The 21,617-nt window shown below is 41.6% G+C and overlaps 1 protein-coding gene across 9 annotated transcripts in view; it reads left to right on the top strand.

Moving 5' to 3' along the window:
* LOC131993618 (neurexin-1a-like) overlaps positions 1 to 21,617 on the top strand; it is a 265,891-nt gene that overhangs the window by 169,889 nt on the left and 74,385 nt on the right. For all 9 annotated transcript variants that reach the window (XM_059359604.1, XM_059359603.1, XM_059359602.1 and 6 more), the window contains one exon: positions 3,796 to 3,977. In XM_059359604.1, the coding sequence (XP_059215587.1) occupies positions 3,796 to 3,977 (182 nt within the window). The remainder of the gene's footprint in view (positions 1 to 3,795; positions 3,978 to 21,617) is intronic.

The following is a 21,617-nucleotide window of genomic DNA, read 5'->3' as shown; positions in this document are numbered from 1 at the left end:
TCAAAAATCTTACAAATATTGTCCTCATTAGGTTCATTTCTTTTATAAAGATATACAGGATAAGCGGAAAAGTACACCCGAAAACAGTCTCAATATAAAATATATAGAAATATACAAGAAACAACCGAGGAAAGAGGTTATTTTACTTTCAAATTCCATTCAAGAGATGCATGGAAAAGTTCAAAAATAATCTGAAAAAGCTATGCTATATGCCGCATCTAAGGTAATCTATTTTTGCACACCAGTCATTACGGGAATCCTTGGCAGCAAAAAAGAGAGAAACGCAAGTGCTAGGTGCTGACAGCAAGCAGATCCATAATGCCATCTCCCCTTTTCATATTTCCATCACAACTATGTAATTATGATTGGATTCCTCCCCAGTTTCTCGGCAGAGGTGGTAATATGAGGCTCGTTATGATGGCCGTGTTAGAGGTCAGAGGAAAGACGGTCTGCTGGCCTGACCTTAGCTGGGCTGTATAGTCAAACAGGCAGCCTGGTTTGTGTATCCTAACCACCCCACAACTGCTACACCAGGGCACAGAGCCAGTACACTTTCCTTGCTCACACCTATCCGCCTCTTCATGTGAAACAGTTTGTTTAGCATACAGAGCTTAGAGGGCCAGTCTGCTATATGTTTCTGCGTCATTCGAGCAAAAATGGGCATTAAGAAGTCTGTGCCAAAAGGGCTCCAACACACAGGCCACGCTTGCTTTCCTACAGTCTACTATCCCACACACCTCTTTGGCCAAACGCAGGAGAACTCCTGGGATGGTGCTACATTTTTAATGAAAGCAGAGTGTTTGATCTGCCAATGTTTATCTTCTTTGATGTTAACTGACACAGCAGAGAGCAGCCAGCTCTCGATGTAGTCCAACATGAGGACAGATTAATTCATTATCCTTTAACAGGGGAGGCTTGTGGTTGAGGAGTTCATCCTGGAGGTCTGATCATCTGTAATAGTCTTGAATGAGACCTTCCAATAGCTACTCAAAAACACACCGCCTCTTGGTTTCCACACTGCGAGCTCTCAGGGGAAATGCATATGAATGCAGGAGATACAAATGCATGCGGGGATACGTGAAGCAAGAAAATCGTAATTACATTCTGTTTCGTTGGTCTTTTGTTGCATAGTGCTACACCTCTAAGCACTTCGTGTCTCGTCCTTTCATTTCTTTTTTTTCTTTTTATTATGCAGTGGGTGAATAGGGAATAAACTGAAACTCTTGTCAAATTAAAGAGACAACAAACAGCCAAGTATTTCCAGGACACTACTGTATCTAATGACTACAACAGATCCATATCGGGGCCCAGTGTCCCCGGAGAGCACACAAATAACAAATATGCAGCCAGTGCATAATTACTCCCACCACTGGAGTTACACAGGCACGTGTCTGCTGATTTCATGCCACTGCACAACTGTGTAGGTGTGCATTAGCCATGTTCCTCCATGTATCTTAATCCTCAACAGACCCTCAAGGAGTCTTTCACTAGTCTTACATGCTCATATAGATTTTAGACTGCTTTACCACATATCGGCAACCTTATTATCTCCACTCCCTGAATCTTCTTTGGAACCGTTTATATAATTTACATGTCACAGAGAAGTTTAGTTGACCTTTGGTGCCTCGACACAAGGGTCTAGCTGTTTATCCATTTAGCTTAAGGGTTTCACAAGCAAGATCTGCATACCAGTCCACCAAAATGAGCAATCTTTATATTATAGTGGTTTTTTTTTTTGGAGGTCACCAACAGTAAATAAGCTGTCAGTGGGATAAAGTGGGTGTCAAATCGTATGAATAGACAGAGGGGGAAATGGACGCTTAAGGGCCCAGTGAGTTCCAACACTGACATGGTTTAAAAGAGCTTAATTATAATAAGCTGGAGCATGGAGCAAGTGTTTGGTGGCTTGGGGGGAAACTCTGAGACAGTGACAACAGTCCAGTGCAGGCTACATAAATTGGAGATTGCTCTGTGAAGGGCCCAACATCAGATATGCATTAGCAGAACATGGAGGGTTTTCAGCGGTAGCCGGCAGACTTCATGAAAAAGAAATGACGCCGCCTCACAAATATATTACACATAATGTCTTTTCCTTTGTAGAAGTCATCAAGCTTCATAACGCTTTATCCATTAGCCGAACACGAATGCTTACAGTGTTATTTCATTTTACAAGCGCGAGTTATGTTTTATGAAAACAATAAATCCCGCCATAGATCTGTATGTCCCGGCATCATTTGTTAATCACATTATTGTTAATTAATGATGCAATTCTTTTTAGCTAATGGTTGACAGTGTGTATTGACTCCAATGAGGGAATGAAATTGGAAAAGGAACTTGAGAGTAGAGTGACACGCTTTAATCACTGCACTGCAAAGAAAAGCCAGAGGGAGGAAAACAACAGAAATATATAAATAAATGCAAAATGTATCGATAGTTTTATATCCTCGTGAACTGGTTTACAAGAAAATATTGGAATTACAGTCAGAATGATTTATAATCTATTGTTCAGGCTAAGGCTGTTTAACTCCCTGCCCCATGAATATTAACACACTCCGTCTCTTGCTCACTCACTCTCTGTGTTTCTCCTTCTCACTCACACACACACACACACACACACACACACACACACACACACACACACACACACACACACACACACACACACACACATGTAAATGCATAACACACTAGCAGAGCTCCTTGTCTAATTTTTCATGAAGATAGCTGTTTTTATGCTAATCTGACAGCTGCATTCATTTTCAGGCTTTCTCACAAGCATTTATTTCCCAATCACATACTCATTCATTCACAATAGCACACACATATACACACTTTCCTCAGCGAGGGTACTTTTCCGTGTCCTGGCAGAAATGAATTGAAACACTCTCCTAATGAAGGTTTCTAATTGGGAAGAAATAGGCACTGATTTGATTGAGACAACTCTGACAGCTCTGAAATGATGAAGCGCCGGATGGATGGCAAGCATCAAAACCTGAGACTGTGGCTTTCTACACGAACATGCTCCAACTTTTAATAGACCACTTCCTTCATTAGCCCAGACGGACTTATTCCCAACCATCAATTTGACTAGGTCACTGGCATAATACCACAAGGCTCTTTCTCACTGAATAGCTGCGTAATTAGAACCACTCTCTCGTCTACTAGGTCATGTTCAAACCTCTCATACGGCGGCTAAAGACAACGGGCTAATGCAGCGAGACAGGAAGTAGCTGGTTTGGAGGTCACAATGAGGGCATAATTGGACCAGTCAGTCAATGATGCTGCCGGCTGCGTCTGCCTTTGAGGCAGCTAATGAAGCGCAAGAGACGAGAAGTTGCCCGTTTGCCATGCTGGTTACCTGGGCACCGGGGACACTGCTGCAAACTCACTAGCATTCACTTAAAGCTCTTCCCTCTAGAGGTGACGGAGGCAGTGGCAGTTAAATTGAGTAATTGTGCAGAATTATGAGGAAAGCGGCAACAGTACCTGCCTCCCTCATTTCTGCTGAATTTTCCCCTTCTCATGAATTGACATGAGTGTACTTAAACCCTCAGACGGGGCTGAGAGCTGTTCAAGAGTGATATGTTGCTCAGTGCTTTGCAAAGTCATTACTCAGCACAATGAAACACTTCAGACTGACGGTGCTCAGTACACACAGGCATCGATGCCAGCTTTGCTGTGTTAATAATTTTTTTATGTTGACAGTGTGGGGTTCACGCCTGGTACACAGTTGTAAGGGGGAACACACTGTTAATGTCTAATATTTGTCCTCTCTTCTTTAATTATTTCCTCTAGCGGGAACAACGTATATATTTGGGCGAGATGGTGGACTGATCACATACACGTGGCCGCCGAATGACCGTCCCAGCACGAGGGCGGACAGGCTAGCCATCGGCTTCAGCACGCACCTGAAGGATGCTGTCCTGGTGAGGGTGGATAGCTCCTCTGGTCTCGGAGACTTCCTTAAGCTTCACATCGTAAGTCAAGAACCTGTTTATTAGCATTTATTTATAAGTGCAGCGCATCAAATCACACACAGTGTCCATGCAGTGCATCAGGAATAAGCCCCTAAAACATATTTCAGTTATATCAGTTTCCTACTATGAGTGATGGGATCCTGCTCTATTTTTGCCAAAGTTAGAACACTTTTTCACATTTTTGTATTGGTATTTTCCTCTTTTTTTCCCACTGATTTGAAGTGGCGTGGAGCTCAGTTGAAAGAAGATCACTTACTTTTGTTTACCAATCAGGATTTTGCAATATTTCAATCAAAATATGACAGTTGCCGAGTTGTTTGGTTAATGTCAACCGAAATCTGATAAAACAACAACCCCACAGTCAGTTACTTCACTCCTAAATGATCATTTGTAAGCACATATTAATATTAATTATTCACCCATTGAATTCTTGAAGAATGTTTTTTCTCATATGCCTCCTCGGTGAAAAAATTATCTGAAAACAGAAAATTCTTGATAAATTGATGTTAATGGGGATTGAACAGCAGCAAAACTATACTAAAACATTTTTTGTGTTTGAAATAGTAATATTTCATGAAAATGCATTGGACAGATGAGACTTGGGATTACACTGCACAAGTTTGTAAAAGGATATTTTATTATATTATTATAATATTATTATTTATTCTTGGTAAATGCAGCCCCTATTTATTTCAATTAATCAAGAATTTAAGGTGACGCGGAGCAAATAAATGACACAATTAGTCATTTAAACTCTTCACAAATAATGCCTCATGATGTTTTTGTAAAGTCATATATATTAAATGCTGTAGAGCGAAACTTGAGATTTCGAAGCCAGGTTTTTAAGGCTTTAATGGTGATGTTAATTGTGGAATTTATAACGTCAAAAGAAGAAGGAAGTCAAGATTGAATGGCAAGTAGAACGTGCATGACCATCAGTGCATTTATGATGTGTGTGTTCGTCCTGGAGGTCTGAGAAAGACCCAATGCTTGTTCTACACCTCTGGTGTTGGTGTTATGGCTGCTCTGTGTGTGTGTGTGTGTGCAGGATCTGAGGGAAATGATGCAGTAATAAGAGGTTGGTTCCATACAGTGCATCTCCGACCTGGACATAATTTTTTCTGGCTACAACATGACCTTCCTGTCGCTAGCACACACTTACTGACAACAACACTCATTAGTGATTGATGTTAATTTGACCTTTTTTTAATAATCTATGATAAAAAAAATTCAGTTAGAGTTTCCTTTCCAAGTTTGCGATGCATTATTCTGTTGTAGTCCAATTAAAAAATATAGTGCATTTGAAGGTTAACATGTAATGTTTTTCTAGGTATTCTGATGTGACAGTGTGACTGCTAAAAGTTTAGAGGAGATGCTAAACATAACAGGCAAATTAATGGGACAGAAATGAACATAACATATGTTTTTTCACTTTAAATAGTCCAGAACCAACTAAAAATAGGCAATATGAAAGATGTGTCTAGTAGCACATTTATTCTGAATTTACCACGGTCTTTTCGCTGCCTGACAGCTTTTTGCATTTATGTTATTTTGTTGACACGGAATACCTGTGTCGTCTTGTGCACACGGAGCAGCAACTAACCCACTACTGGCTTGTGGAGGTAAGGTGATGAGAACAGATGCTCTGTGCAGATAAAGCACTGACAGGTGCTCAACCTGAGGACAGGCAGGAGGGACATCTGAAACATGACTCATCAGTAATAACATGCTGAATATAATACATGTTTGTTTTTGTTGCAGGTGTTTATTATTGTACTGCAAGTTTCAAATTCAACTGTAGAAAAAATTGTTTGTCCTTAACATTAATAAGCTCATGCACATAAGCGCTCATAGACATGCTAGTATCCAGGGCACTCCCTCCCTTCTGAAAATAAGTTCCCACGCATGACAACACTGATGCTGGCCAGGAGCATACATGAACACTGCACATACACACACAGAAAAGCTACAGATCAGCACACACACACACTGACAAACATGAAATTGGTCTTGATGTTTGCCTCAACCCCAGCTGCCCACACACCGATATTCACGCATACTGTAAGCACACAGTGACATAAGAAGGCCTGTCCTGAGGACTCAGAGCAGCCATGATGCAGTTCTTATGAGACACCTCCGTACTCCGATTTGCTTTTTTGCCACGTTTTTTTTTCTGACCAAACCTCAGGGCCAAGTGATTTTAAGCCCCTAGTTTTAATCCAGGACTAACTGGCCAATTTAAAATGATTCAACCTTTTTCATGCACACATTTTATCCAAAAATGTCACGCAGGGACTCAAACAAGATGTTCAAAACAACATAAATTGGAATATGGGTGTAAAAGAACAGATGTGCTCTCTCAGATGTGCAAATGCTCCAATAAGATCTGCGTGTGTTCTGCAGCTTTCTGGGCTCCTGTCCACCTGCGTTGAACACCTGAACAGGGATAAAACAGGCCAGATACCCTTTATACACTATTTTTCTGTGAGTGATGAAAAATGTCCTCTCTGACGATTTGCATAGACAGGGCGCCTTTTTAAATTAAATGGCACAACAGGGCTTTGCAAGGTAGCTCATCCCAATGCAGTGCTGAATTAATATACATACAAATTTGCTCACTTGCTTGTACATCACGCACACTTGCAAACTTATTGCTCAACAGTTCCTACACTTTTGCATTCAATTTAAATATCATGTCGTTCATTCTTATGCAGGCCCTTGTGACCAGAAGTAAAGGTGAATTCCTACCAATACTGTTATTTTCAGATAGTGCACTGCATACTTACTAGGAAGCTGGAGCATGTGAACACTTTGAAAGTCATACATTGCAAAATGTTTGTGTGTAAACTAGATCTAATACACAAGAAGAAGTTTGCTCAGGAAAGACACAGGACATATCTCCTAAAGGAACATTTTACTGGTCAGAAAAAAACACTGAATTCTGATGCGTCTATTACCCCTTTTTGATCCACACAAACCTAATTCTCGTGTTGGGCTGGTGCTGGTGTTGGCCTGTTTGCTTTTCCACAGGCTCGAGAGCCACATTATTACATCACTGTATACGTCTGTATATGTCTCAGCTCTCCACAAGCATAAAGAAACAATGGTGGACTATATCGTTGTTGCTTGTGATACGACTGGTACAACATATTTGTGCTGCTCGTCTTGATTGCTGTGGACATCAATGCTGTGGACATCAATGCTATGGACATCAATTGCGTTCTTTTTAAAACTGAACGTAAGATGTTTGTTGTGAGCTAACACTAGCCTGCTAATGCTAGCCTGCTAACTTTAACCCATATCAATCACATTGCAAATAAAATAAAATGAATGAAGCTAGTCTTGTTGGTCACAATGATCCCGCCCCCAGCCCCTGACCTAAGTGGTTCATAGTTCAAGACAAGCAATGAATTGGTGTTGCTCTGGAACCAGTTTTCCTGGCAAAGAGCCGGTTCTTTGGCTGTCAAAAAGTAAGGAACTGGTTTGAAATTAGGCAGCTCCGAACTGCCTTGCAGGAAAAAGGGTATATATGACCTATATAAGCAACCAAGACCATCAACAAGATTAGTGGCTATTTCTGTATATTCTCGATGCCTCTGGGCCTTCCGGTCAGATTCTGACGAAATCATGCAGGTTCTTTGGAGCCTCCTTTAGCTTTGACTCCAGCAGGGTCATTGGTAGCGACCAATGTGCCTTGGACAGACTCTGATTTGACTTTGTTTCTGCCTTTGACTTGCAGTTGGGCCAGAACCAGCTGCAGTCAAATTAGAGGTTTTCTTACAGCAGTCTGGTGCTCTTAGAGCCACTCACATTTGTCCACATGTGCTGCCAAACTCAGCACTAAATGAAAGAACCTTGTAGCTGCTTCAAGAAGACAGTCTCAGGTTGTCTGGCAGCTATGAGGTTTACTGTGGACTGGTGATGAATGTTAGAGGTTAGAGACCTGAGCTGTGCAGACAGGAGAGGTGAGAGAAGGGAGTCTTGCATGCTTTAACAGGGCAGCAAGATCATGCAGCTTACAGCTGATGCATTTATAGCCGTGTTGATAAAAATGTGCAGCATTCCATTGACATTTTACAGGGAGAAAATGTTGATAAGGCATGTTCTTACAGCAGGGGCAGTGGGTTGTGAGAATCCCCTCTCCTCTCGCATCAGCAGTCACTCTGAATGCTCCTTCTTATTTATTTATTTCTGCACATTAATCTGGGGGCTTTGTGAAATGTTGCATTTCATTACAGAATGAGGGAAGCGTGAGAGAAAACACAAGAAGAGCAGGAACGAGGGCACAAAGGTCGTGCACTTGATTTCTGCTTGTCTAGTTGTTTAAAATGAGCAACAAAGCTGTTAAATACACAAATGACATCGGGTGTGAGTGTATTACAAGCTTTTTATTCTTGCACCATAAAGTTTCAACAGTCTTTTGCCAATTGTTGTCAATGAAACACCACATTAAAATATACTCTCGCATGTAAAAAAAAAAACAACCAAAACATAAAGAGATAGCTGATACAATTGCCATTGTGTCTGAAGTGTCTTATAAAAGACTTGTTGCATTTGAACAAAGTATAAATGATTATAACATTTAATTGTCATAAGGGATATTTTCTAAGCTTTGGGCTGCAGCCAAATGGAAGAATAGCAGAAAATTAAATCACAATAATATTATGAATTTGGAATACTTATGATACAAACCCTCTAGATATGTGTTTCACGCTTCTGTCTTCTCCTCATTAATTACACTGGAAAGGACGTGTTTTACAGCACCCCATTAAACACAATGAGCTATGCAAAATTGCCACTTTGATGCGTTTCTTATGCAAAAATAGCAGCACTCAGCTCGTCACCTGAAAAAACCTTATCTGGTCAAACTGTAGCCTTAGTGGCTCACACTGTAATGTGGAATAATATTACAGATTACCCAATTACCTTTTTTTTTATAACATTCAAAAGTTTTACTCACCTTGGGCATATTATGTTATTTTCCAAAATAAAATAAGCGTATACATTTGATAAGTGTGGCAGCCTGTTGATTGCCATTATTGAATATGTATGAACCAATTTTGTTAGTTTATTCAGAGAGGCACACTTTCCAAACAGTGTATAATAAGGCCCCAATTCCCAACGGTATTCCCCCCATTCATTCCAGTTACCTCAGCTCTGAGCAGAAATGTCTTAGGAGGAGTGTATCTTCAGCTGTATGAGATGGGATTAGACCAGATTTCAGTATTTACCCCCCTCCTTTTCCATCCTCTACATCCCTCACCCCCCTAATCTCCTGCTCCCATTTCATGATGACAGGAAACCCAGCGGGGCTTGAAGGACGCCATCTCAGCTCACGCTCTCAAGAGGGAATTTTCTGAGTAATATGTGGAGACTATGATTTAAATGCACCTCAAAGGAATTGCGATCCTTCCCCCGCCTCTCCTTTCTATCGCAGATAAAGACAATGACTGTGAAGTCAGTGAACCATCAAATGTACGACAATCACTTTCCTCAGGCTCATTACTGTAGCGCACATGGAAGGAGGACTGGGTTCATAATAATGCCTCCGCCGTTTCTCCAATTATGATGATTCTCTACAATCCCTAGTACTTTTTCAAAGGTGAAGCATATTCATGAGGCTACTTGGACAAGTATCCCATGTGGATATAAGACTTGTCTGTGCATGATAGTATGCCCTGGAAAAGTATCTAAGTAATCTATGTATAATTAATTGCACCGTAGCTGAAAGTCAAATCCAGGGAAATATTCACAATGACATTATGTAAAACAGGGAATTATGAGTGTAATGATCCTTGGTGTTTGCAGCACGGTAATCCATACAGAAGAAGAATTGGAACAAAGTTTATACGATGTGGGTGTGCAGTACCTTCTCTGTTAAACATGCTAATACGTTTTACTGTGCAATGTCTGTATCATTCCACTACAGGATATTGAAGAAGTGGTGGATTTCACTTTGATGCTGTTTAGGTATTTTATCCCCCACAAAGGAAGTATCATTTATTTTTCCGCACAAACAGCGGCGGCTGTCTGTTATTGGAAATCCATCCGTACATTTTTAGGAAGCCATTTACTCAGTGAAATGGAGGCTTTGCAGTTGTTTTCTTTCTTTTTTGTTGTCAATGAGCAGCGGTGACAGTGACTATCAGAGGCTCTCCTCAGTCTCAGGCAGGGCCCCGAGGGGCCCACTGAGCTTGTTTTGTGCCGGTACTCAATCTCTGTGTGGGGGTTGGGGACTATTCCAAGCACTTTCTTCTTTCCCTTCTTCTAATTGCATGCATCCCTTTAAAAAAAACAAGCAATGAAGGCACTCTGGCTAAGACAGCGACACTGTGAAGTTAATGTATTCCATAGAGCAGAGGGGATAGTGGAGAAATAATGACTTCTCTGGTGGAGCATTGCTCCCCTCACTCTGCCTTTAGCTGACTACAAGAAAGGGGGTTCTTCTTCTGATGGAAGACACCTTTAATTGCAGTTTCAACTCCTGCTCTCTACCCTATTAATCATGTAAAATGGCTTGAGAAGAGAGACTACCATGGCCACTGTCTGAGTTTCTCCATTTTTCAAGTAAGAAATGTCATTTTTTTATGTGTTTTTGCAGTTCACCTTCCTGTTGGAGTTATGATTATGCAAAATTACATGCTTCATTAAGTGAACACCGTGCAGTCTGATGTGAGGCTACAGGTGAGATTGTTACCTGGGAGAGGTGCTGCAGGTCTCAGGAGAGAACCAGTGTCACGCTATCCCCCACACTCCTATTAAAACACCTGTCCAGGGAGGGGATCTTATTCTCATCCACTACTCCTGTTAGGGTTTCAGAGCCAGTAATTACCTCCCATGCTCGCTCCGCACGCAGACATAGAACAGACCCGCATGCAATGCCCCCAGGATCCACTGCTGTACAGCTTATGTGTTGCTTCCTTGGTCAAGACACAGTCATTCTTACACACCTCAACAGCATCTTACAGATGCCATATTATTCTTCAAAAACAGCCTTTTTAATATAGGAGGTTAATGAGAAAGAAATACAGTTAAAAACACAACTGATGGTCACCTCTTTGTGGGCGCAGATTAAGTGTTTGATTACATTTTCAGCTAAACATTTTTAATTTGTCGGATGTTATTGTGTTTGAACAGTTGTCACCGCACAGTTTGGATCCCCACTTTTTCACACTGCGTTATCAGCTGTTGCTATGGTGACAATCCCAGTATAGGACAGGGATGTTTAGGTGCATGGTGGTGATGTGCATTTTAAGCAGATTCAAAGCTGCAGGGCCTGTTATTTCCAATGTAGAATTGGAACATCTCTGTTCATTTTGCTCAAACACTGTGTGTGAGTGTGAAGCCAACTGTTAGAGCAAATAAAAGCCAGATCAAGCAGATATCCTCATTGCTACCTCCAGCTAAGGGTGTCACAATTTCAATTCAAAATTGAAAATCGCCTGTGGGGGATCTCCAATCATGTTTATGATTGGAGATCCCCCACTTCCCACCCCAAGGTTAGAAAAGTCAAGCTGTTGTTGAATACCATTCTGGCATCTAGTTTATCTTCCTTTTGTTTTTGTTTGATGGTTTATGTCCAATAACTGGCTGTTATATCATACTTAAACCAAAGCAATGCTCTCTTCATCTTTACAAATCAAGATTTTATAGTCTTGAGCACAGCCAGTGCTGAACAAAAAAGGTTAAAATTGAAAATTGAAAGCATCATGATCTTAAAATCATGTAGGATTGTGGCACCCTCTAACAGTAGCACAATGATAAACAAATTCAAATGTAAGAAATGTAAGAAATGAAACACTCAAACGTTACATACATCATGTAAGAAAAAAAAACTAAGCCTAAGTATTTTGTTGTCAAAGAAACAGCGTCCAAACACACACTTGTTTCCCATGGCATTATTCATCATTGAACCGTCACGCTCCAGCAAACAGAGGGTAGGCGTAAACACATCCATCTCACAAGTGATTTGACTTTCCATGGCTTGTGCTGACACAAGTCACTCTTACTTCTGGAGTTTCCTCAGCTCACTGGGACAATAACTTAAGACAGCCCGGGGCTGCCAACCTTCTCCACTTTTGTCAAAAGGTCTAAAAGCAACAGAGCATGTAATTTGAGGATCATCAGTAGCATGGATGGGGAAGCGCTCAAGTGTATATTTTTTTTATTTTTTCTCCTGTTTGAACACATTTTGTTTTTCCACTTTATTAAGTCTTTCAATTGTGAAAAATTGTAATGGAACTGTTTTTTTCCTCACCTTTTCCCTTTACTCCCTTTGTGGGATCAATTAATCAAAGAAGTAATACTAGTAATCATAGCAGCATGCATATTAACAAACCTCCCGAGCTGCCGGCAGCTCTGCCGCATTTAAATTCACAACCAGATGCCATCCCCTCTTTCCTCGTTTTCCCCTCATTTCACCGAGTGTCAGTGAAACCAGAACTGCCATTTGCTCGTCAGTATGTCTGGCAGTATGTAGTGCAGTATGTGGCAAAGCTAAGCTAATGGCACTGTAATGGTGAGTTAATAGCTGAGCGTGATGAGGAGATAGCAGTGAAAGGCATGGATGGGGGAGCTTCATTGACCTCATTTAGTCCCTCAGTGTTGACTCAGTCACACAAACAAGAACAGGAAGGAGACGGCGACGAGGTGGAACTCCTTCAACATATGCCCGTGCCCTTCATAGGGTCCACATACAGACTTGTTTAAGTGGCGAAGCATAGTAGTAATAATATGACAATGGTAAATATAGCATTGATTTTATGTCAGCAGTGACTGATTGTGGCAAAAAGCTTGTATGTGAGAGTAAATGGCCTCCTATCTCTTTGAGTCATAGACGGGGCAGCCACTCGGCTCGGATGATGTACCTGACCTCAAAGAATCAAATCTCATCATCTCCATATTGAGAAGGGACAGCGCTAGAATCACCATTACTCATCTTTCAATTCCAATCATTTCTCAATTTGTTCAAGCTCTTTGCCACTACAAAGCCAAGTGGTCCATGAAGAGGAATGAGTGTGTGTTTGTGTGTGTGTGTGAGAGAGCGAGAGAGAGAGAGAGAGGGAGAGAAAGGAAGATGCGTGTGTGTGTTTGAGAGGGCAGGACAATAATGTGTCTTCACTTTTATTAGTGTAACAAATCACAGTGAGTACAGCTTGTCATTCTCAAAGCTGTACATCAATACATTTAGGGCTTGCCTCATACAGAGCAATATTGCCATGGCTAACATGAGGTAAATTTGATTTCATCGTCAATGTTACACTGTCAGACATGTTCGCTTTCCTTCTGGGTTACAAGGTTAAGAGCATTGACATTCTGTTTGTTATTACAGTTCAAAGGATGGATTTAGTTTGTGTTAGCACAACCTTCCACCTGGATTCTAGTCGGACATGCTCTTGTAAATAAATTAGCCTCTTTCACTTTTCCCAGCAATCACATTTTAAGCATTCTTTTAACGTACGTGTTCCTTGTTTGATTGCATATATTAAAGATCAAATCTCAGTATCTCTTTGCCTACCGGTATGTGGGTATGTATGCAGAAGGGAGAGTGGGTTTGTGTGCGTTCGGGACTGGAGCGTCGCAGCATGGAGTCACCATAGTTGTTGACTTTTGACACAGCTGCCCCAGCCCTCAGGGTGGGATAAAAATAGTCCCACTCTTTCTCGCTCCATTGCAGTGAGCTGAAGTACAGCGTCTCCCAGCTAACGCATATGGAGCACATTTTCTCTAGGATCACTCTGTGCAATATTATTTTGGCACTATTTGTCAGTATTTCTCAAATTATTCTTTTCTTTTTTCCGTATCGAGTTTCAACAAATGCATGCAATACTAAGGCTAAATATGGTTATGGTATGTAATGTTTTGACTTGAGTTCTTTATTGGTGAAATAGATATTTAATGCAATTTTTTTCCTGTGATGGAGCTCCTTACTTTAGTATTCTCTATGGGGTGTACATTTTAAGTTTTAACTGACAGTACTGGTAAGTGGATTGATTACCAAGATTACAGGACTACTGGTTGTTTTGAATTTTTACAGTCTTGTCATTTGGCAACAAGTCTTCTAACCCATACAATAACATAGGTTTCTACCCTTTAGGCATCAAAATTACCTATTTAGATTAAAGAAAAGATTGCGGTTTATCATAAAATAATAATTGTTGTGTTACTTCACTTCTTGACGTAACTGTGAAGTTATTATTATGCATGTCTTGTAGAATGAGATGTAGATATGTTTGTAACATACAGTTTAAATAACTCTACGTTAATTTATAATTACGACAGCCACCAGGGCTCGAGCCCAACTTCTTTAATCTGTGTACAAATAACACAGCTTTACACTTTCAAATTGCATGCAGTGCATACGCAAAAATCCAATTATGCCTGCATATGATACGCCTATCCTTCTGTGTTTATGTTTGGACTTAGTGGCACCCTCTAGCTGCTGTAGTAATTATGAATGATGCTGATACGGATTATAAAGCACAAAAGTTTTATGGGCGGGAGGGGTGTAAACAATGTGATTCAAACATCACTTAACTTTCATTCATCATGTTTCTACGTATCTTTGTCACTTCCAGCAGTCATGTGGTCTTTGTAACTACTGTACATCACTTCCGGCATTTACATGCATTTATTCCTCTCTTTAAGATGTCTTATATATATATATATATATATATATATATTTATTTTATTTTATTTTATTTTTGCCTAACCTTAGAGAAGTAGATTTGAAATGACATTTCAAATTTTTCACAACAGGATGTATATCTCCTGCAACCAGGGGGGACACTATTTGTGGAAACACTCCTTTGCATCTCATATGCACGCATAAATTTGATTTTGCCGTATGCATTGCATGTAATTTGAAAGTGAAGTAAAGTCATGTTATTTGTACACAGGTTGAAGAGACCAGATTGAGAGGTTGTCGCCGAACAATAAACCCCAAAATATGGGTCGTAATACAACAACCTATGGTGACGTTTTTGGGGTGAGGACAGTCTCCATTTCAGATCGAGACCATTTATTTTACTCAACGGATGTTAAAATAACATATACAAACATACCATGGAGATGTAGTGGAGAACTTTCATTTTCTGAGTGCATGCTATGGAGCCTAACTCCTGACTTTTTATCCTGGCTTGCTGTGCCATCTGAAATACAAACTTAAAGTGAAGTAGAGAGCAGCGTATCAGATGTCGGTTAACAGCTACCATGGGAAACACCCACCCAGAGGCTCGAGGCTATGGTTTTATCCTCTTCTTAAAAATGGAGAAATATGCACAATAGCTGCAGTGTCATAACAATTTCCTCACACAAAAAGTGAGGAGAATTCAAATTTCAGTTTGACTTTAAACCCAAAGGCAAGTGCATTTCCTGAAAAACCTAACGTGAAGATTTCGAGCACATCCATACGTGTTTGTTCTTTTGCATGTAGGACCGCACATACACTGCATGCGAAGTGCCTGCTGATGTTTAACAAGGTCGAGGCAAGAGCAAAGTCAATTTGGAACAGGCCAAGTCTGAGTCTTACTTATACAATTACTTACACATAGAAAACTCTTCCAGGGTGCTTCTCAGCTAATTATTTCATAATTGTTGTTGGTGCCCTGTTGTTGATGGCTTCCACAGCGCTTTGTGTGGGGCTGCATGAAATATTAAACAGACGGCTTGCCTTGTTCTGGTCAACTTAATTACCTTTTTCACTGCTGCACTGCTCTCATCTGCAGCCCCTTGTGCTTTCCATCGACGCCTGTTTAAAATATAATTCACATACAAGCATGCTGTTTTTAATTATGTGCTGCTGTGGAAACATTTTGTTGCGTGCCACAGTGGGCGAACTGGTGTACGCTGCTGGTGGTCGAGCTCAGTTAACTTTAGTCCCTGATTTATTTTCTTTGTTTCACTTTGTTTTATTGAAGAGTCTCTTGCCCTATGCGTCTGCCAGGAACAAGACAGCGATTGCTCTACTGTTACGGTTTGCTTTCACCCAAAAAACCACACCGACTCATAAAACATTAAGAGTAAATGCGCAGCAGGAAGCTACAGATCGAGAGGCAAGACATATCGTGTGGACTTAAGATAGTCAGCACAACTGAAACATATCTTGACTGGGGGTGGCGAGATGGGGAACTATATCCGCTTTTAAAATGTCTCCTGGCTTCTGGGAGAGCAACCACATTGTCAGCAGAAACACTCACCCTCTTCTTGTCCCCTGTTTATGAATAATGGATTTAGTGACCCTCCCTATATCCTCCATAGCTACCAGTCAATATTACTCTGGTCCAACTGAGCAACATAGACTTTAACTATTAATATACACTGAGCAGCACATGACATTCAGGTTTAATATTGAAAGAGTCATGTGTGTTTTCTTCATTGTTATGCTCTTAGGGCAGACTGTCTGGCCAGTGTCTTGTCTCTCAGCTACAAGAGACTTACATTGCAGCCAAGCACTCTAACAGAGCCCCCAGTCATAGATAGCTTATTCCACAGCCTCATCAAAGGAGTAGGTTGTGCATGTGTGCATGTGCATGAAAATATTTCTCCGCCTCTCTGCTATAATAAGAGCTGTGCAGTCAAGGCCAGCAGTGCTGCCTGTGCAAGAGCAAACAGTCCATGACGTGTCAGCAGCCTACATGTGCCTGTGCACCTCATAGAGGGAGATCAAACAGACAGGCACATGTTGTTCCTTTGTCCTCTTCTATCCCTCAGGTAAGCACATGAGGTGAGAAGCGTACCCCCAGATCAGTGGCCTCATTCTGCTCAGTTTATCAACCATGCAGCGCATCTTATCTCAGCAGAGAAAGAGAGATGTTTGCACAGAGAAGTTTTGTTTATGTTGCAGTAAATGTTGCACCATAGAAGGTGTTAAACTTTATGGCTCATTCTGCAGGTCTTCTAAGTAGTTGGTATGAGTGATGGTTTGGTTTGCTTTTCCCAGAAGGGCGAAGCAAACACCTTGACAACAGTAATTAAAAGTGCATGTGAGGCCTAATTCATTTTCTTCTCTTCGTCTCCTCCCTTCACTTGGCCTAATAAATCAGTTATGCTTGAAGTATCTGCTACGCCTTAACTCTTTAATTCACCAGTGCATTTTGCGAAATAGCCCCGTGTCTGACAAGGAGCGGCTATAAAAGACTTAGAAAATTGTTGTGGGAATACTATGTCTCTGCTGGATCCAGACTGAGCTTAACACTCGAAGTCAAAGTTTTAATCTTCCCTCACCGCTGAAGCATTATAATGTCTGATCAGGTATGAAGCCAGAGCATCTACAGCGTATACTGTGTTGCCGAGGGTTACTATAGGATACGTTGCATGTTGTAAGCACCATGGTGGATTGCTTAAACTCTGGGGGAAATTAGGAGACATTTATGAAGGGCAGTCAAACCTCCTAATAAGATTAAAATATGTTTATTATGAGGCGAGTTTAAGATAAGAATATATCAAGTGCTGTCTTATTGTCCAAAGCCTAAAAAAAAACACCATAGTAATTATTACCATGCCTCGCATTGCTACTCGTTCATCCATGTAGTAATTTCTGAGGCAATTACAGGCCAGAAAGCCGCCGTTATTTATATGAAAATGTAACTGCTGTTGAGCGCCAGTGTTGCCCACCATCCTTTAGTCAATAGCGACACAAATCGATGGCCGGCCAGCCAGTCAGCCAGTCAGTCTGTGTGTGTTTGTTTTTTAATCCATAAACATCCACTCCATAAACTCACAAACCTGGGTCGTCTTGGCCATTATTATGGTATTTCCAAGCTGGAAGTAATTGTATAATCATTACCACTTCATGAAATCTTAATAGGTGCTGTAGATTAGAGACAAAGTAATGGCATGAGCCAGGAACTTGTGACTCCATCAGTAAAATAGACGGCGGTGAAAAGTTTTTGTGTCTGCCCAGAACTAACATGCAGTGCTCCATTATGTCTGTGAATGTATGTTTAGTTTTATGGATTTGGCGTCAGCCTGTTAACAAAAGTTCCCACAAGACATTTTGCATGTTAATAATGACTCCAGCTTTCAATTAATTTGATTTAAAATGGTAACATGCCATTGATGTTGGCGTAATCAGTCCACAGTTGCAAACCTGGTAGCGTTTAAACACTTATTTCACTTCACATGCAAACATCAAATTATTCTTTTCAAATTGTGATGATACTCCACTGTATAAATGAACATGAACGTGTAATTGCATGTGTCAAAGAGGGTGGGCTGACATTTTATCAAAGGTGGAAGCAGACAGAAAGGTTTGATAACTCTCAGCCCCTCTGGGGACTTCCTAACACACCCTGGAAAGAGGAAAACGCAGTGGTGGGAGGAGAGAAGCAGCAGTGAACTACTCACCCACAAGGCCTTATCAGCCTGTCGTATTATTTCACCACAAAGAACCACAGAGGGCTTATCTCCCGGCCATCTCTCCGATAAGGTCTGCTGCCACAAACAAAAATAAAAGACAAAAAAGGAGGGTGCGAGGGAGCAAAATGACAAAGCAGAGCAAGGCTCCCTCAGTATGTTGGCCTTTTATTACCTTTCCCTGCAAGATGACTGATAAAAGCCCAAAGACAATGAAGGAGGGAAAGACAGGAGATAAGTTGGGGGAAAGAGAAAGGATAAAGCCGAGAAGATAAAGAGTAAGGACTGTGTAAGGACCCAAACATTTCATTAGAGGAAAAGCTTGATGTTGGCACAGGGGGATGAGGAGGATAAGATGAAATGAGGGAGGTGGGAGGATTAAGTCTGGAGAAGGACACGGGCATACATGCACACGCACACGAGTATCTTTCCTTCCTACACTGTTTCTGTGCTGTCTGTGTATTTGGGAAACTACTGACAGGTTGTCAGGTACAGCCTTGTCCTCAGAACCTCTGTGACCATTTCATGTTGCCTCGGTGGCCCTCAGACACTCGGATAAACACCGGAATGCATGTACGATTGTGTGCGTGCTGCTCACAGTTGGAAACTATTCAGTATGTGTGACTTTTCTTCTGCTTCATCTCATTTTTTTTAGGAGATAGCCAGGCATGCATGAAAGATCTAAGTCTGTGCAGACACCCGCCGTGGGGGGTGAGGCATGTTACTGGTCTAGTGACATGACTTCTTCATTGCGCTTTATTCCAATGGGCTATGTTACAGTCAACAGCAGCGGTGACAAGAAGATTAAAAAAGAAGTGTTCAGGAACAGCCTGTTATACCTGCTTCCTCTCCTCTCCCTCAGCTCTGGGCTCCACTAGGCGGAGTTGCAGGCCAGCATGGACAGAGAGGTCCAGACAGTTCTAATGCACAACATTCATCATCATGGCAGTAGTGCTTGCCACCCCGGCCCGATCGCTCCCCCTGTTATAAAGCACAACTCCGGGAGAACGCTGAGTCAGGAACAGCCTGAGATCGGATCAGTACTCCAGCATATGGAGAGTTTCATTGGTCCAATTTTTCTGACACATTTTGATTCAGTGTAGAGTAGAAGACAAAAAATAATATATACTTTACTACACTTTACCATTCTGATAATGGGTACTTGTTTAAGTTTTAGATAGACTGACTACAGTTACAGGACAGGCCTATGGTAAAGCTTGGCAGGTCTGTAAAGCTTTGCAGGAAGCCATTTCAGTCCCCATGAAATCTTGATTTATCCTTGGTGGTTCTGTTGAGGATTGTGGGCAGCCACTCTTATGCTGCCTGCCAGCGCTGAGCACCATGAATTTTCAGTCAACACCTAGAAATCAGAGTTATAGTTGGCTGTGAAGGACAGATCCCATGGCAGGGTGCGCATGCATGTGTGGTGCGAACACACTCGTGTGTGTGTGTGTGTGTGTGTGTGTGTGTGTGTGTGTCAGGGAGTGTGAGTTGTTCAATAAACTCATCACAGGCCTCATAAAGAAAGCTGACATTTACAGCAAAGCACAAAGGTCAAGGAGTTGGGCCTGATGAGATCATGATGGAGGAAAGGCTGTTTTAGCAGGGCGAGAGGAAAATGGAAAAAAAGAGAAATAAAAAAAAGAAAATAAGCAGCAGTGTAAGACGATTAACCAGAAAACATGACATTTAAGTTTGCAAATGTAAGGGGGTAATATTGGCTTTACCTAGATTAAATGCTTCACCTACAGAACAGATAGAATGCAGATCTTTAGTGATCACTTAGACTGATGATTTATGATGCATCCAAACAGTAGCTGATGGGGCCAATGCGGACAGACAGTCTGATAATGTAGATCTAATTAAAACTCCCCGAGTGGGACCAGAGCGTATGTCTCTACCGACCCACACACGCGGGGCACAGCCATGTCCTCATTAGCACCAACAATGTCACCGGGCCCGGCCAACACGCAGCCTTAAAATGTGGTAGAGAGCAAAAATTGCCCTTGCTCTGCCTTGCTCTGTGTGTATCCTGATGCTTTGAAGCTATCCTGATTTCTAAAAACCAAGGCCTGATTGCTAACGTGAAGCGCGTCTAGAGACAAAGTTAATGAAGACAGTAACATGCAGGGGAGGGAGCTACCGGGCTCCGGTCTTTGAACGATCCCCAGTTCTGTGTTTGGGGACTGAAAGTGTTGCCAGATTGGCAGCTGAACCTTATGGGCCCCTCATACCTTTGATGAAACACTAAAACTGGTGAGGAAGAGCTGACAGGCACACTCCCTTTGGCCAAGTCCTGTCTTTTTTCTGTGTCTCTGTTGTCTGACTTTGTCAGATCTGTGAATTTTTGTGTTTGCGTGTGTAAGAATGAGAGAGGAAGAGAGTAAAAGAGGGCGAGAGAAAGACACCGTGTGCGTCTATACGACTGATCCTGTGTGTGTTCTGGGTGAGCAGTCATCTGATGAACTGCCTTGCCACAACCGAGGCTTGTGCACACCCCAGCCAGTGAGATCCTGTTGTTGTTGTTGTGTTGGTTAACAATGCTCTCCCCCAGCACCACAACTCACAGAGCAGCAGTAAGAGGTTGGCAGACCCTAATGGAAACGTCATCTTCCAGATAAAAGATGGCCTTGCTTTGATGAGAGGGGGAGTTATGGGAGGTGTATAATAAAAGAACCATTTCCAATCGGTTCCGAAGCCAATTTAAGAGCGCTGAATGAAGACAGACGCTGTCATAGACAAACTGAAAAGCCGACAGTCACTCAAAGCACTTCTCCTGTTTGTCAGGTAGAGAGACCTTTCAATACAGTGCTCCCTACTCCTGCCTTGAGTGAGACAGGCAATAACTCAACCCCAAAGCTTGATTTGGGAATGAAAAGTCTAGTGTGCACTTTCATCATTGTTCTTCTAAGTTTTCAGTCAAGCTCAGCTGTGATGCTGCGCTCACGCTGTGAATGTTTTCTGACTGATGTCGTGCTTATAGAAAATAATGCTCTCTATTCATGATGATTTTCTAACCCAGGTGGTACCACTTACTGTGAGAGTATAGCAATAATTGGTGGAAGAAGTGAGCCGCGCTCAGAATTGTAAAATTTGCTGTAAATGGGAAAATGATTTTACTGCATCAGCCGTATCGTTCCTGTCGCTGGTTTTCCAAAAAAGGGAGCGTGTATGGTCATTATGGCAAAAATAATGCTTCTGCTTTCTGACAGATCAGGTGCTGACACTTTTTTTTTTGCAATTTCCCACAAATAAACTTGCAATGATGGTAATAAACCGCTCCCA

Source organism: Centropristis striata, chromosome 20, assembly GCF_030273125.1.
Source record: "Centropristis striata isolate RG_2023a ecotype Rhode Island chromosome 20, C.striata_1.0, whole genome shotgun sequence".
In the NCBI taxonomy this organism is placed as follows: Eukaryota; Metazoa; Chordata; class Actinopteri; order Perciformes; family Serranidae; genus Centropristis; species Centropristis striata.
This window is presented reverse-complemented; position numbering and strand designations above follow the sequence as displayed.